This window comes from Scyliorhinus canicula, chromosome 13 (genome assembly GCF_902713615.1).
Source record: "Scyliorhinus canicula chromosome 13, sScyCan1.1, whole genome shotgun sequence".
NCBI lineage: Eukaryota > Metazoa > Chordata > Chondrichthyes > Carcharhiniformes > Scyliorhinidae > Scyliorhinus > Scyliorhinus canicula.
This window is the reverse complement of record NC_052158.1, coordinates 163351341-163369488: the sequence shown is the minus strand read 5'-3', so window position 1 is coordinate 163369488 and position 18148 is coordinate 163351341. Positions and strand designations below refer to the sequence as shown.

The following is an 18148-nucleotide window of genomic DNA, read 5'->3' as shown; positions in this document are numbered from 1 at the left end:
ACAGTATAACAAGCAGCCCCTTCCTGTTGGGGTACAGTACTATCGCCACCCTCTTCCTCCAGGGGTACAGTATAATTAGCACCCCCCCCCCCCCCCCCCCCCCCCCACGGACAATATTGTTGGGTCACTACACTGACTGAGGCAGCGAGTTTTCCAGACACATCCATATACCTGGGCAGACAGACAGACTTCACAACTGGATGCTTTGGGTAGCCATGCTGTGGAGATGCCGGCGTTGGACTGGGGTGAGCACAGTAAGAAGTCTTTCAACACCAGGTTAAAGTCCAACAGGTTAGTTTCAAATCACTAGCTTTCGGAGCGCAGCTCCTTCCTCAGGTGAATTCACAAACAAACCTGTTGGGCTTTAACCTGGTGTTGTAAGACTTCTTATGTGCTTTGGGTAGAATCCAGGAGAATGAATCTGGGTTCAATTCACCGACTAATTTCACTTCAATGCCACAACAGCTGAGATTTGGTAACCCAGCTCAGACACATCAGCTGCCGGTTGCTGAGGGATTAAATTTATTTCTGAGGTTCCCACACTTGGTAGTCACCTGCTCCAAAATATTCTTAAAGTTCAGAAGGTTTAAAAATTCTCTCTAAATTTTACCTTTTATAATATAAGGCATTAATTAAACTTTCCCTCAACACCAGGGAGTTTGTTAACTCTCCTGATCTCCCAGTGGAATGTTGGGGTATAGGTTGTGATCAAAGGGCGATCGGCAGAGCGAGGAATGCTTTCCCCACCTTGGTCCTCGAAGGAGAATCGGTGGCGGATTGTCAGGGTGCACATTGGTGGAAATCAGCAAATTCTGCCCAATGCAGGGCCTCAGATGTCACTATCCCCCTGAGGAGGAGGTTGGGGTAGGTGTGGAAGACTGCTGGCTGTCCCCAACACTTGTTGCCCACCCGCCATTGAGATTGGAAAACCAGCATTCCAGCTGGGAATTGTCCAACATCCCAGCACATTGCTTTGCGATGTTTTTAGCTGCACAGTCAAATCAAAAGGAATTTGAGAGCACTGTGCGATGTGTGATTAATGTAAAAAAACAGTCCCCAGACTGCTCCCTCCTATTTTACAGAATAATTCCCAAAGAGTGGCCAGCCCCTCTCTACTGAATAATCCACGGGAACGTGGGGAACGGAGAGACAAAGAAAGAGTGAAATGAACGTAAGAGGCAGATAGAGAGAGAGAGGAAGACAGTGAAAGAGAGAGCTGGAGAGGGTAAGGTAGCGGGAGAGCAAGTTCCGTGCAGACTGGGAGACGGGAAGTGAATAGTAGCTGGAAACGTTTCAATGCTCTGGTTAACAAGTTCCTGTCCACTCAATTTCAACCCATTCAAAGTCGTCGTGTTCAGGTTGTGATGAAATAGTGAACAGGTTGCGGGGAGTTAGTTATGGAGACAGAGATGCTGCAAGGAGTTTGTCCAGACTTATGGAAAGATCCCTCCGTGGGTTGACCAGTGACACGAGGCCATGGCAGGAATGAAACCCCCGAAACCTTGTGAAAAGAGCAGTAACTTACAGGCAGCAGGTTTGAAGCTGTATCACAGGAAGGGTCTATATAGACTGAGGCAGCAGGTTTGAAGCTGTATCACAGGAAGGGTCTATATAGACTGAGGCAGCAGTGTGATTGGCAGAGGTAAGGCTGTAAGCGGGAAAGTGGAAGAGGTTGGGAGAGGCGAGGCATTTTGCTAACTGCCTGATCTTTGGTAGAGAGCTTCCCACACATGGAAACTCAGTGGGGAAGTCAAGTGGCCACAGGTTAACATGCTGCTCCTGCTGCACAGTATGTATCAGGAGGCTGTCCGGGGCCATCAGAGATCTGTGGTGGCCTTGGCGGTCAGTGACTGGATACGTGTAGCGTTGCAATTCTTGCAGTAGATGTGTCCATCCAGGGGGTAACATCCTTGGGTGTCTCCGTCCGACAGGAGGACATTGCAGTCCTGGAATAAAACCAGAATAGACTGTGAGAGGAGCATAGAGAGGAAAATCAGGAACAAAGTGGGAATGAATTCAGCATCAGGAACTGAAACAAAAGTTTCCTGCCAATCAGTTATGAGAAGATGTGATGCTGCTACAAGAGCAGGTCAGAGACTAGGAGTCCTACGGCGAGTAACTCACCTCCTGACTCCCCAAAGCCTGTCTACAGGAGTGTAATGGAATACTCTCCACTTGCCTGGATGAGTGCAGCTCCAACAATACACAAGAAGCTCAACACCATCCAGCTCCGCTTGATTGCTCCCCCTTCCACAAACATTCAAACCCTCCACCACCAGCGAACATCACCAACACACAGTGGCAGCCGTGTGTGCCATCGACAAGATGCACTGCAGTAACTCATCAAAGTTCCTTAGACAGCACCTTCCAAATCCACAACCTCTACCATCTAGAAGGACAAGAGCAGCAGATACCTGGGAACCCCACCACCTGGAGGTTACCCTCCAAGTCACTCACCACCCTGACTTGGAAATATATCGGCCGTTCCTTCACTGTCACTGGGGCAAAATCCTGCAGCTCCCTCCCTAACAGCACTGTGGGTGTACCTACACCTCTGAGACTGCAGTGGCTCAAGAAGGCAGCTCACCATCACCTTCTGAAGGGCAACTAGGGATGGGCAATAAATGCTGGCCTAACCAGCGACGCCCACATCCCGTAAATATATAAGAAAAAAATTCCAGCCGGTGTGGTTGGACCAGGGGTTGTTCATGTAACAATCCAGGTGATGTTGTTCCAGCCCCTTCCTCTGATTCAGCCTGTCCAGGACACCGTTATCACCTTGGGGATTTGGATACATTGAGGGTTAATGCAAGGACCCTGATTGCTGCCGATCCAGGAAAAGACACATTTTACAAGAAAAGGTAATTAAGCAGTTTTAAAGAAGTTGGACTTTGGTGGACTGTGAACAAAAAGGGTCACAGGAAGGTTTATGGCTTTGGAAAAAAAACCCAAGAAGACTGAGTTTAAAAAGCTGGTCTGATTTTGCTCTGGGTGAGAAAAGACAAACTCTTTGGGTAAAAACACAGCAGCTGCTCAGCCCCAGAGTCAGTCCCAAAGCAGAGAGTGAATGGATGCTGCTCTGAAATCGCTAACATCAGAAACTAACTAACTGCAAGATTTCCTCGTGTCTGGCTGAATAGTCAAAGAGTCATCGAAGAGTGAGCATGTGTGAGCATGTGTGTGTGTGTGTGTGTGAGCATGTGTGTGAGGGAGTGTATGTGAGGGCAGTGACTATGTGTGTGAAAGAGCATGTGGGAGCATGTGTGTGTAAGCTTGTGTATGAGAGTGTGAGTGTGAGCATGTGACAGAGCAGCACTCCCTCAGTACTGACCCTCTGACAGTGCGGCGCTCCCTCAGTACTGACCCTCTGACAGTGCAGCACTCCCTCAGTACTGACCCTCTGACAGTGCGGCACTCCCTCAGTACTGACCCTCTGACAGTGCGGCACTCCCTCAGTACTGACCCTCTGACAGTGCAACACTCCCTCAGTACTGACCCTCTGACAGTGCGGCACTCCCTCAGTACTGACCCTCTGGCAGTGCAGCACTCCCTCAGTACTAACCCTCTGACAGTGCAGCACTCCCTCAGTACTGTCCCTCTGACAGTGCGGCACTCCCTCAGTACTGACCCTCAGACAGTGCAGTACTCCCTCAGTACTGACCCTCTGACAGTGCAGCACTCCCTCAGTACTGACCCTCTGACAGTGCAGCACTCCCTCAGTACTGACCCTCTGACAGTGCGGCACTCCCTCAGTACTGACCCTCTGACAGTGCGGCACTCCCTCAGTACTGACCCTCTGACAGTGCAGCACTACCTCAGTACTGACCCTCTGACAGTGCGGCACTCCCTCAGTACTGACCCTCTGACAGTGCAGCACTCCCTCAGTACTGACCCTCTGACAGTGCAGCACTCCCTCAGTACTGACCCTCTGACAGTGCAGCACTCCCTCAGTACTGACCCTCTGACAGTGCAGCACTCCCTCAGTACTGACCCTCTGACAGTGCGGCACTCCCTCAGTACTGACCCTCTGACAGTGCGGCACTCCCTCAGTACTGACCCTCTGACAGTGCAGAGAACCCTCAGTACTGACCCTCTGACAGTGCAGCACTCCCTCAGTACTGACCCTCTGACAGTGCAGAGCACCCTCAGTACTGACCCTCTGACAGTGCAGCACTCCCTCAGTACTGACCCTCTGACAGTGCGGCACTCCCTCAGTACTGACCCTCTGACAGTGCAGCACTCCCTCAGTACTGACCCTCTGACAGTGCAGCACTCCCTCAGTACTGACCCTCTGACAGTGCAGCGCTCCCTCAGTACTGACCCTCTGACAGTGCGGCACTCCCTCAGTACTGACCCTCTGACAGTGCGGCACTCCCTCAGTACTGACCCTCTGACAGTGCAGCACTCCCTCAGTACTGACCCTCTGACAGTGCGGCACTCCCTCAGTGCTGACCCTCTGACAGTGCGGCACTCCCTCAGTACTGACCCTCTGACAGTGCAGCACTCCCTCAGTACTGACCCTCTGACAGTGCGGCACTCCCTCAGTACTGACCCTCTGACAGTGCAGCACTCCCTCAGTACTGCACTAGGAGTGGCTCTAGTCTTTGGTGCTTTTCATTTGAATATGTGAAGGTCAGTGATCCTACCTCACAGCGATAACACTGCACGTGGAAATCACGGTCGAGAGCCACGATGCGCACTGTTTCCTCTTGGCCTTGAGCTGGCATAATAGCATCATTGCAGACACAGCACCTTGGGGCAAACTTCCTGCAGGAGCAGAAGGCAAGGATCAGAAAGATTAATCCCAACTGCATTCGAACATCCTGAGTAAACGCATTGACGCAGCCGATGTAATTTTTTTTCATGTAAATTCTTGAGTACCCAAATACATTTTTTTCCAATTAAGGGGCAATTTAGTGTGGTGAATCCACCTGACCTGCACATCTTTGGGTTGTGGGGGTGAAACCCACACAGGTATGGGAAGAATGTGCAAACTCCATACGGACAGTGACCCGGGGCCAGGATTCGAACCTGGGTCCTCAGCACTGCAGCCTCAGTGCTAACCACTGCGCCACATGCCGCCCCCGCAGCGGAGGTAATGATTGATGTACCAGCCGCGTAGTTCCTCCTCCCACTTTAATGAAGGCAAGGGGGCGGAGTGGCGGGAGTTGGGATGTGTCAGGTGTAAGGGTTGAACCTAACCTGCCCCGTGTCACCAGCAGTGTTTCTGTACAATGTCAGACACCATGGGCGGATTCTCCGTTTCTAAGACTAAGTGTTGACGTCAACACAGAATCCAAGGATTTATACGACAGAAAAACAGTCACCACTCTGGACCGATTCCGTTACCATTGACGGGCAGCACCGGCTACACGTGGAACACAATTGATTCTAATGAGAAACGGTGCGGGATTGGTCGGGTCGGTGATTGACACTCGGGAGGCTGACAAGCTGCAGCCGCACATACACATTACACTCCCCACACACACTCATCCCAGCCCCACACACACATTACACTCCCCACACACACTCATCCCAGCCGCACACACACATTACACTCCCCACACACACTCATCCCAGCCACACACACACATTACACTCCCCACACACACTCATCCCAGCCGCACACACACATTACACTCCCCACACACACACATTACACTCCCCACACACACACATTACACTCCCCACACACACTCATCCCAGCCCCACACACACATTACACTCCCCACACACACTCATCCCAGCCGCACACACATTACACTCCCCACACACACACATTACACTCCCCACACACACTCATCCCAGCCGCACACACACATTACACTCCCCGCACACACTCATCCCAGCCACACACACACACACATTACACTCCCCACACACACTCATCCCAGCCCCACACACATTACACTCCCCACACACACTCATCCCAGCCGCACACACACATTACACTCCCCACACACACTCATCCCAGCCGCACACACACATTACACTCCCCACACACACTCATCCCAGCCGCACACACAAATTACACTCCCCACACACACTCATCCCAGCCGCGCACACACATTACACTCCCCACACACACTCACCCCAGCCGTACACACACTACTCCCCACACACACTCATCCTAGCCGCACACACACATTACATTCCCCACACACACTCATCCCAGCCGCACACACACATTACATTCCCCACACACACTCATCCCAGCCACACACACACACATTACACTTCCCACACACACTCATCCCAGCCGCACACACATTACACTCCCCACTCACACTCATCCCAGCCGCACACACACATTACACTCCCCACACACACTCATCCCAGCCGCACACACAAATTACACTCCCCACACACACTCATCCCAGCCGCGCACACACATTACACTCCATACACACACTCACCCCAGCCGCACACACTACACTCCCCACACACACTCATCCCAGCCCCACACACACATTACACTCCCCACACACACTCATCCTAGCCGCACACACACATTACACTCCCCACACACACTCATCCCAGCCGCACACACAAATTACACTCCCCACACACACTCATCCCAGCCGCACACACACATTACACTCCCCACACACACTCATCCCAGCCACACACACATTACACTCCCCACACACACTCATCCCAGCCCCACACACATTACACTCCCCACACACACTCATCCCAGCCGCGCACGCACATTACACTCCCCACACACACTCAACTCAGCCGCACACACACTACACTCCCCACACACACTCATCCCAGCTGTGCACACACATTACACTCCCCACACACACTCATCCTAGCCGCACACACACATTACACTCCCCACACAGACTCATCCCAGCCGCACACACCCATTACACTCCCCACACACTCACCCCAGCCGCACACACACTACACTCCCCACACACACTCATCCCAGCCGCACACACACACTACACTCCCCACACACACTCATCCCAGCCGCACACTCACATTACACTCCCCGCACACACTCATCCCAGCCTCACACACATTACACTCCCCACACACACTCATCCCAGCCGCACACACACATTACACTCCCCACTCACACTCATCCCAGCCACACACACACTTACACTCCCCACACACACTCATCCCAGCCGCACACACACATTACACTCCTCACACACACTCATCCCAGCCACACACACGCATTACACTCCCCACATACACACATCCCAGCCGCACACACACATTACACTCCCCACACACACTCATCCCAGCTACGCACACACACATTACACTCCCCACACACACATCCCAGCCGCACACACACATTACACTCCCCACACACACTCATCCCAGCTGCACACACACATTACACTCCCCACACACACTCATCCCAGCCGCACACACACATTTCACTCCCAGTGAGATTCAGCTCCTTCAGGAACTGTGTCCCAGTGAGAGTCAGCACCTTCAGGAACTGTGTCCCAGTGAGAGTCAACACCTTCAGGAACTGTCCCCCAGTGAGAGTCAGCACCTTCAGATCTATGTCCCCCAGTGAGAGTCAGCACCTTCAGGAACTGTGTCCCAGTGAGAGTCAGCACCTTCAGGAACTGTGTCCCAGTGAGAGCCAGCACCTTCAGGAACTGTATCCCAGTGAGAGTCAGCACCTTCAGGAACTGTGTCCCAGTGAGAGTCAGCACCTTCAGGAACTGTCTCCCAGTGAGAGTCAGCACCTTCAGGAACTGTCCCCCAGTGAGAGTCAGCACCTTCAGGAACTGTATCCCAGTGAGAGTCAGCATCTTCAGGAACTGTGTCCCAGTGAGAGTCAGCATCTTCAGGAACTGTATCCCAGTGAGAGTCAGCACCTTCAGGAACTGTATCCCAGTGAGAGTCAGCATCTTCAGGAACTGTACCCCAGTGAGAGTGAGCACCTTCAGGAACTGTATCCCAGTGAGAGTGAGCACCTTCAGGAACTGTATCCCAGTGAGAGTCAGCACCTTCAGGTTCTAAGCAGAGGCAGAATGTGTTCTGTGCAGTAAGTATTAGTCTACGCTCTGCTGATTTCTAAGTTGGACTGACAGCTGTATGTTTCTTGTCTCGTTGTTTAATGGGGAATTGAGTGGTATTGTTAAGGACTAAGTATAAACTATTCTGTGGAGGTGAGGTTAAAAGTTTAATAGTGTATTTATAATAATGTTGTGTTTTAGAAATATCAAATCCCGATTGCTTCATGCAATCACTCCTGGAGGGAATCGATCGTTCTGCACAGTCTTCAAATAAACTAAAATATTGGGTTTCTGGTCCAGCATCCTGGCCACTGTTGGGTTCTGGTCTGGGATGGTAATACCATTGGTTAAATTAGTAGTGAAGAATTGCTGATGACGTTACTTGGAATATCAATTCAGTGAGATATTGCTTAAGGTACATACTTGTGGAAATCCTCGATGCAGTGAATCTGATTGGATGCATCGACAGTGAAGGGGATCCCATCGAGACTGCGGTGACACATCACACAGGTGAAGCATTGAGGGTGATAGGCTTTGCCCGTTGCTCGCAAGATCCGCTCCATGATTGGCTTAGAGCAAACGCTACACTTTTCCAAGGTGTTCTGTGTGGTAGAAAGGACGGAGAAACGGAGATGTCAGATATTGTAAACAGTAAAACCTGATCATTGAGCCCAAAATGCTGGAAAAAACGCAGCAGGTCAGGTAGCAAGTGTGGAGAGAGAAACAGGAGTTAACATTTCCAGTTCCAAACCCTCAACCCTCTCCACAGACGCTGTCAGACCCACTGAGTTTTCGCAGCACTTTCTGTTTCTATTTCAGATTTCCAGAGTCTGCAGTGTTTTGTTTTTATGAAGAGTGTAGGGATAGTGGTCGGACAGATTGGGAGTGCGGTTACAGACCAGGTTGTATGAAGAGTGTAGGGATAGTGGTCGGACAGATTGGGAGTGTGGTTACAGACCAGGTTGTATGAAGGGTGTAGGGATAGTGGTCGGACAGATTGGGAGTGTGGTTACAGACCAGGTTGTATGAAGAGTGTAGGGATAGTGGTCGGACAGATTGGGAGTGTGGTTACAGACCAGGTTGTATGATCTCTGGCTCTGCAATTTCCACTCTCACTTCCCTCTGTATCCTTCGATACATCTCAACCTGTCCTGCTACCTTATAAATTTATACTCCCTTTGTTCAGATCTGTCCTCCCCCAACAGAGGAAATAGTTTATTCTTCATCCATCGTGTTTAATCTGCTATACTTATAATTTTACTCTTTCAACCCCGATTTCATTCTGGTGAATCTGCATTGCGCCCCCTCCATGGTTAATATTCCCTGCCTCAGGTGCATTGCCCACAACTGAACACAGGAACATGGGAGCAGAATTCGGCCATTCAGCCCGGAGTGTCTGCCATTTAGCTGGATAATGGCTGATCAGCTGTCGCAATGCCATCACCTTGCACTATCGCCATTTCTCTTGATCTACCGATTTCTGTCTTGAATATACTCAGTGACTGAGCTTCCACAGCCCACTGAGGTAGAGAATCCCAAAGATTCTCCACTATCGGAGTGAAAACATTCCTTCTCACTCTGTCTCTTCAGGTTAACGTGCAGGTTCAGTCGGCAGTTAAGAAGGCGAATGCAATGTTAGAATTCATGTCGAGAGGGCGAGAATACAAGACTAGGGATGTACTTCTGAGGCTGTATAAGGCTCTGGTCAGACCCCATTTGGAGTATTGTGAGCAGTTTTGGGCCCTGTATCTAAGGAAGGATGTGCCGGCCTTGGAAAGGGTCCAGAGGAGGTTCACAAGAATGATCCCTGGAATGAAGAGCTTGTTGTATGAGGAACGTTTGAGGATTCTGGGTCTCGAGGTGTCACACCCACCCTCCACCAGCACAGGGACCCACACCTCGCTGGATGTAGTGAACAGGCTTCTGGCGTAGAGTCTGGTTAGCAGCACCCAGATGCTGATGTACATTAGCAGGAGGCAGGAACGCCCGGGCGAGACAGCAATCAGAGGTCTGCTAGATCCCAGGAATCAGCTGAGTCCCAGTCAGATGCTGAGCCTGTGGACCAAGTTTACCCGGAGCTGTTACAGTTGATAGGGAGCGGCCGTGAGATTCAGAAGGGACATCAGCGACACTCCAGCAGGTCCATAGCCGACTGAGTCAGAGGGTCATAGACAGGAAGGGCGGGATTCTCTGAGCCTCCGCCCCGAAACTCAGCGTGGCGAGGTGACGGAGAATGGGCATCAAACCCGAGATCGGGTCCGACGCTGCTCCCACGGTTCCCCCGGTCCCCGGAGAATTGCTGCCAATTGGGTGATCGCGGTAACGGCAGCGCCGGTCGGGGGCTATTGAACGAGGCCCCCGCAGCGATTCAGCGAGTGCAGCCGGCTGAGTTCCGGCCGGCGTGGTTCTCTCATGGTTCCCCCGGCGGTCACTGTGCGTGACGGCTGCAGACTCAGTCCACGGCCTCCCTGGTTGGGGGGGGGGGGGGGGGGGGGGGAGGAATCATTCACCGGGCAGCCTCCAGGGCGGCCAGGCTATCAGCTATCAATCGGGGACACCGATCCGTGGGCGCTCGCGATCCGGTGGGGTGACCCATCTTTTTGCTGTCACTCCGCGGTGTGGGTCGGCCACGTCGCGTGAAGCGGACGACACAGGCTGCTGCCGTGCGCATACGCGAAGCCCCGGCCAGAAATACAGGCCCCATATCGGCAGCCGGAGCTGCCAGGAGCATTCCGGGGCCCTGCTCCGCAAATCGGAGAATCACCCTGGACTTTCTCCAGGTAAGTCCAGACTGATTCGCGGGCGTTTTTTCACGGGGGTGGGGACATAGCGCCATTCTTGGAGAATCCCGCCCGAGGAGTCCCCCATTGGTTATGGGCTCAGGAGATGGTGCGGAACATGTGGCACAGAGGCCAACGCTGCTCGGGTGGCAGACGCAGTGGAGAGACTGGTGCATGACGTCAACAGCGTGAGTGGTGGTGTCCAAGGTGTTGGTCAGTCAGTGATGGCCATGGCTGAGGGTCTTGACAGCGTGTCCCAGACGCTGGGCTGTGTGTCCCAGACGCTGGGCTGTGTGTCCCAGACACTGGGCTGTGTGTCCCGCAGACGCTGGGCTGTGTCCCAGACACTGGGCTGTGTGTCCCCCAGACGCTGGGGTGTGTCCCAGACGCTGGGCTGTGTCCCAGACGCTGGGCTGTGTGTCCCAGACGCTGGGCTGTGTGTCCCAGACGCTGGGCTGTGTGTCCCAGACGCTGGGCTGTGTCCCAGACGCTGGGCTGTGTCCCAGACACTGGGCTGTGTGTCCCAGACGCTGGGCTGTGTGTCCCAGACGCTGGGCTGTGTGTCCCAGACGCTGGGCTGTGTGTCCCAGACGCTGGGCTGTGTCCCCCAGACGCTGGGCTGTGTCCCCCAGACGCTGGGCTGCGTGTCCCAGACGCTGGGCTGTGTGTCCCAGACACTGGGCTGTGTCCCAGACGCTGGGCTGTGTGTCCCAGACGCTGGGGTGTGTCCCAGACGCTGGGCTGTGTGTCCCAGACGCTGGGGTGTGTCCCAGACGCTGGGCTGTGTGTCCCAGACGCTGGGCTGTGTGTCCCAGACGCTGGGCTGTGTGTCCCAGACGCTGGGCTGTGTGTCCCAGACGCTGGGGTGTGTCCCAGACGCTGGGGTGTGTCCCCCAGACGCTGGGGTGTGTCCCAGACACTGGGCTGTGTGTCCCAGACACTGGGCTGTGTGTCCCAGACGCTGGGCTGTGTGTCCCAGACGCTGGGCTGTGTCCCAGACGCTGGGCTGTGTGTCCCAGACGCTGGGCTGTGTCCCCCAGACGCTGGGCTGTGTGTCCCAGACGCTGGGCTGTGTCCCAGACGCTGGGCTGTGTCCCAGACGCTGGGCTGTGTCCCAGACACTGGGGTGTCCCCCAGACGCTGGGCTGTGTCCCAGACGCTGGGCTGTGTGTCCCAGACGCTGGGCTGTGTGTCCCAGACGCTGGGCTGTGTGTCCCAGACGCTGGGCTGTGTGTCCCAGACGCTGGGCTGTGTCCCAGACGCTGGGCTGTGTCCCAGACGCTGGGGTGTGTCCCCCAGACGCTGGGCTTGTGTCCAGACGCTGGGCTGTGTCCCAGACGCTGGGCTGTGTCCCAGACGCTGGGCTGTGTGTCCCAGACGCTGGGCTGCGTGTCCCAGACGCTGGGCTGGTGTCCCAGACGCTGGGCTGTGTCCCAGACGCTGGGCTGTGTCCCAGACGCTGGGCTGTGTGTCCCAGACACTGGGCTGTGTGTCCCAGACGCTGGGCTGTGTCCCCCAGACGCTGGGCTGTGTGTCCCAGACACTGGGCTGTGTGTCCCAGACGCTGGGCTGTGTGTCCCAGACGCTGGGCTGTGTGTCCCAGACGCTGGGCTGTGTGTCCCAGACGCTGGGCTGTGTCCCCAGACGCTGGGCTGTGTCCCCCAGACGCTGGGCTGTGTGTCCCAGACGCTGGGCTGTGTCCCAGACACTGGGCTGTGTGTCCCAGACGCTGGGCTGTGTGTCCCAGACGCTGGGCTGTGTGTCCCAGACGCTGGGCTGTGTGTCCCCCAGACGCTGGGCTGTGTGTCCCAGACGCTGGGGTGTGTCCCCCAGACACTGGGGTGTGTCCCAGACGCTGGGCTGTGTGTCCCAGACGCTGGGCTGTGTGTCCCAGACGCTGGGGTGTGTCCCCCAGACGCTGGGCTGTGTGTCCCAGACGCTGGGCTGTGTCCCAGACGCTGGGCTGTGTGTCCCAGACACTGGGCTGTGTGTCCCAGACGCTGGGCTGTGTCCCAGACGCTGGGCTGTGTGTCCCAGACGCTGGGCTGTGTGTCCCAGACGCTGGGCTGTGTCCCAGACGCTGGGCTGTGTGTCCCAGACGCTGGGCTGTGTCCCAGACGCTGGGCTGTGTCCCAGACACTGGGGTGTGTCCCAGACGCTGGGCTGTGTGTCCCAGACGCTGGGCTGTGTGTCCCAGACACAGGTTGGCCTTGCTGAGATGTTGCGGAACATGTCGCAGTATTGCGTGGGCATTGCCAAGTTTCTCCGGACCATGTCCCAGTCACTGAGGATCTTGTCCCAGATTCAGGGGCACATTGGCGAGGCACTGCCCAACGTGGCCTGGTCACAGAGGGGCATCGATACCATGGTGCAGACAATGTGGAGTTGCCACGGCTGACAGAGCCAGATGCCACAGCGGCCTATGTAACTCAATCCAGCTGCCCCTCCATCCCAAGGTGACCCCGAGGGACCTTCAGGCAGCGACCAGGAGGAGGGAGCATTGGAGGCCAACACGGAGCCTCCCTATAGGGAGACAATGGTGATCACCAGCTCTCCCGAGTTCCCCCATCCTGACAATGGCATGTGTCGGGGTCAGCGGGAAGAACAGGGTGGCAGCCGCAATCAAAGGCCACAGAACGCGGTAAGCAGCAAGCTGCCTCCACCCTCATCTTCATCAATCACCTGAGGAAGGAGCTGTGCTCTGAAAGCTAGTGATTCGAAACAAACCTGTTGGACTTAACCTGGTGTTGTAAGACTTCTTACTGCGCCCACCCCAGTCCAACGTCGGCATCTCCACATCAATTTGTTTCTGATCTCCTTCCACCTGCTTTACTCCATATTTCCGAAAATACTGTTTTTATAAATTTAGAGTACCCAATTAATTTTTTTCCAATTAAGGGGCAATTTAGCGTGGCCAATCCACCTACCCTGCACATCTTTGGGTTGTGGGAGCGAAACCCACGCAAACACGGGGAGAATGTGCAAACTCCACACGGACAGTGACCCAGAGCCGGGATCGTACCCGGGTCCTTGGCGCCGTGAGGCAGCAGTGATAACCACTGTGCCACCGTGCTGCCCCACATATTTCCTAAAATATTGAGTGTTCCTGGTGTTTCTCTCTTTCCCCAGTCTCTCGCTCCCTCTCTTTCTCACCCAGTTTCTCTCTCTCCCCAGCCTCTTTCTCACTCTCTCTCTCTCCCTCTCTCTTTTCCTCAATATCTTTTTCTCTCTCTCCCCAGTCTCTTTCTCACACTCTCTCCCTCAATCTTTCTCTCTCTCTCTTCATCAGTATCTTTTTCTCTCCCTCCGCAGTCTCTTTCTCACTCTCTCTCTCTCCCTCAATCTCTTTCTCCCTCTCTCCCCCAACCTCTTTCCCTCTCTCTCTCCCAGTCTCTCTCTCCTTCCCCCAATGTCTCTTGCTCCCCAGTCTCACACTGTCTCTCTCTTTTCCTCCCTCCCAATTTCTTTCTGTCATGTATTCATGTTTGTTCCTAGTTGGAACAAGGTCATTTTAAAAGTTTGATCATGTGATGTACTGATGACTTCATGTCCCGTTTGGGGAGGCTAGTAGTCTATTCTAGCAGCCTGTGTGAAAACGCCTTTCCAATAAAGCTCTGATTTGTCTGTGTCTCTGTGGACTGCAAACCGATACTTTCAAAATAACACTTTCTCCCTCTCTCTCTCTCTCAGCAGTGTTAATGCCAAAATCACGTGCTCTTACATACAAACATTTCCAAGGAGAATTTTTTGTTTTTGTTTTTTTAAATAAATTTAGAGTACCCAATTAATTTTTCCAATTAAGGGGCAATTTAGTGTGGCCAACCCACCTATCCTGCAGATCTTTTGGGTTGTGGGAGCGAAACCCACGCAGACACGGGGAGAATTTGCAAACTCCACACGGACAGTGACCCAGGGCCGGGATTCGAACCCGGGTCTTCAGCGCCATAGGCAACAATGCTAACCACTGTGCCACCGTGCTGCCCTCCAAGGAGAATTTTGACAGATAAAAAAGTTCAATCTGCCGATCAAACATCATGTGTTGGCAAGAGACTAGGTGTGAGTTGGAACAAGGGGGTCAGAGGTAAATGATCAGCCTTGTGTCACATCATTGCACAAGTACTTTTAATTCCAGACCTTTTAAACAATCGTATGTTCTCACTAGCGGGATCTCCCATGGGTTACACAGGGTAGAGGGCGGATTTAATGGGAAATCCTACTGACAGCGGCAGAATCAGCAGATCCCACCACCAGCCAATGGTGGTCGCCCCCCAATGAGAGACATGCTGTGGGTGTGGGGGGGGTTACTGAAAATTCCCCCTCCCTCCCACCACACCCACCCAGAGCTAGATAAAATGCCTAAATATGGTCAATGCAGTTTGTCGTGTTTAAAACCGAATCAAATCCTGCGCGTTCAACAGCCCATCTGGGTTGATTTAAACTCTGGTTTTACCGTCCATATCAATTTCTCTGAAGATTGTGTGACCTTCAGCAGAAGGTTTTGATTACACTAACGTAATTTAGAGAGTGATTGCAAAGGTTGTTTTTTTTTAAATTTCGAGCATCCGATTCATTTTTTCCAATTAAGGGGCAATTTAGTGTGACCAATCCACCTACCCTGCACACTTTTAGGTTGCGGGGGCGAAACCCACGCAAACACGAGGAAAATGTGCAAACTCCACACGGACTGTGACCCAGAGCCGGGATCGAACCTGGGACCTCAGTGCCATGAGACTGCAGTGCTAACCACTGCGCCACCGTGCTGCCCAGAGTGATTGCAAAAGTGCATTCACATTTAACAGAGAGATTACACTTGGCAAACTCCTCAACCATTTTAAGTCTTTTGCACAATTTTGATCATCTGGTCCAGGAACTGGGAGATAAATGAAACTCAACCCTATTTACTAGTCAGCTGGAATGATCGTCATCCTCAACCCTTACATTTGGCTCAAGTGACAAAGGCCAAGTGTGTCAGATGAAGCAGGTTAGAGCTCGGACACACCAGGAGACATGCTGATGATGGCTGTGTTAATGCTGCCTGAGGCAGCCTCATGTACGGAGTGCAATCTGTGTTTCCACTCACTGCATGGGTCAGCAGTGGCTGCTTACCTGTGGGTTGCTGGGATCTCCTTGAGCGTTTGTGAACAGAGCGTTAAAGTTGAGATCATTTTTTTTTAAAGTGCTGGAAATACTCCGAAGGTCTGGCAGCATCAGTGAAGAGAGAGACACGGTTAATGCTTCCGGTCCATGACTCACAGAACACAGACTTTAACCTGGTTGGTTTAAGACTTCTTACTGTGCTCACCCCAGTCCAACGGCGGCACCGACACATCATCACAGAACAATGGAAGATTAACTCTGTTTCTCTCAGGGGCAGCACGGTGGCTCAGTGGTTAGCACTGCTGCCTCGCGGCACTGAGGTCCCGGGTTCGATCCCAGCCCCGGGTCACTGTCTGTGTGAACTTTGCACGTTCTCCCCGTGTTTGTGTGGGTCTCCCCCCCCCCCCCCCCCCCCCACAACCCCAAGATGTGCAGGGGTAGGTGGATTGACCACGCTAAATTGCCCCATAATTGGACAAATTAAAGAAGATTTGTTTCTGTCTCCACAGATGCTGCTGGACCTGCTGAGTATTTCTAACCCTTTTCTTATTTTTATTTTAGACTTCCGGCATCTGCAGGATTTTTCTTTCTTTCCAAAGGTTGGGAATTTGCTGGTTAAGTGGCGTGAGTACATCTCAAATGAAAACTTAGTTTAACATTTGGAATTTAACTCAAAACTTTAAAAACTGTGGAGGAAAGTTGAAGGTTTGTACGTTTGGAAGAGGAGAGGGGGCTCTGTCTGTCGGGGCTGTATGGGGGAGGAGTGGGCTGGATGTTCACAGAAGTGGGAGCTCAATGTGCACCCCTGATTAGAGTCAGTTCACGGGCAAAGACACGGAGACACTTCAACTGATTCTTGGGGCCGACTGTACTCAAACTGTCGATGTGGCTCAGGCATGTGGTGGACCCCAGTCCGGCCAGTGTTGAGTTTGAAATACAATCCAGTGCTAAAGCTCCCACTGGCTTGCTGTGAAAAATGAAAGTCCCAGTTGACCATCAGCTGCTTTCCCCTATGAGGGGGGAGAGCTGACTGGTGGGGATTTAACCTGAGGGTCACCACACCTCAGGCGAGGGGTGAGGTTGAGAAGGCGGGGCCTTCATGAATAACCTCAGGCGGTACGGGGGATTGAACCCACGCTGCTGGCCTCGCTCTGCATCACCAACCAGCTGTCTAGCCAAGTGAGTTTATAAGTTAATGTGTTGGAAAAAAAAATTTGACATCACACTAAAAAGTGAATAATCTATAAATAATCTAAACTAAGATACAACAAACTGTGCAGGGTGAACATATCCGGGGTAGATGTCTCTGTTTCACAGAGTCACTGAGTTGGAGATACTCCTGAGGTGTAACCAGAGGGATCAGGATCTGGAAAATTTGCTCCAGAACTTGGTCATTCCAGAGGGAGAGTCACAGATTCAAATCAGTCAGTTAGTTTGCAAAGTACAAGGTGAGATAGAGAATGAGTGACCATGGAAACCAACCCCACTCGCCAGGTCCAATGCAGTTGCTGTCGGTGAAGAGAAGGGTAAAGGCAATCTTAATGTGGACCACGATACCTTGAAGTAGGAGGCGGCCCAAATGAGGTGCGGAGGGTGGTGGGGGGGGGGGGGTGATGGGCGGTGGGGGTTTTCAGGGAGAGGAGTAGAGAAAGCACAATTCAATCACTCAGGCACAGACAGCATTCTGAGTAAGAGGATTGAGAGCTCCAGGTGGTATGTTAGCAGCCTGAGTAACACACCTCAAAACCAGGTGGAAATATATCAGACAGGGAAGGTCCATGAGGTCCATGTTTGGACCAACGACATAGCAAAGAGGAAGCAAAATGTCCTGTATGGGGATGTACCAGGAGTTGGGAACTGAACAGAAGAACAGGACCTGGAGGGCTATAATCTCTGGATTATTATCGAGCCATGTGCAAATTAAGCTGACCAAAGTGGTGGGTAGGGAAATGTCTGGATATTAATGATATGGATTTCAAGAACACATTTGATGAAGTCCGTTAGCTAGTATCAAAGCTCATGAAATTGAAGTGGAGATGCCGGCGTTGGACTGGGGTGAGCACAGTAAGAAGTCTTACAACACCAGGTTAAAGTCCAACAGGTTTGATTCAAACACGAGCTTTCGGAGCGCAGCTCCTTCCTCAGGTGAATGGCGAGGATACCTCGCCATTCACCTGAGGAAGGAGCTGCGCTCCGAAAGCTCGTGTTTGAATCAAACCTGTTGGACTTTAACCTGGTGTTGTAAGACTTCTTACCGTGAAATTGAAGACAAAT

The 18148-nt window shown here is 52.8% G+C and overlaps 1 protein-coding gene across 1 annotated transcript in view; it reads right to left on the bottom strand.

Annotated features, from left to right (window-relative positions):
* The window catches only part of LOC119976480 (LIM domain containing preferred translocation partner in lipoma), a 401345-nt gene that overhangs the window by 11088 nt on the left and 372109 nt on the right, over positions 1-18148 (bottom strand). The window contains exons 8-10 of the mRNA XM_038817017.1: positions 8421-8599; positions 4647-4767; positions 1526-1946 (exon numbers count right to left, since the gene is read on the bottom strand). Coding sequence (XP_038672945.1) covers positions 1818-1946; positions 4647-4767; positions 8421-8599 — 429 coding nt within the window. The 3' untranslated portion in view covers positions 1526-1817. The remainder of the gene's footprint in view (positions 1-1525; positions 1947-4646; positions 4768-8420; positions 8600-18148) is intronic.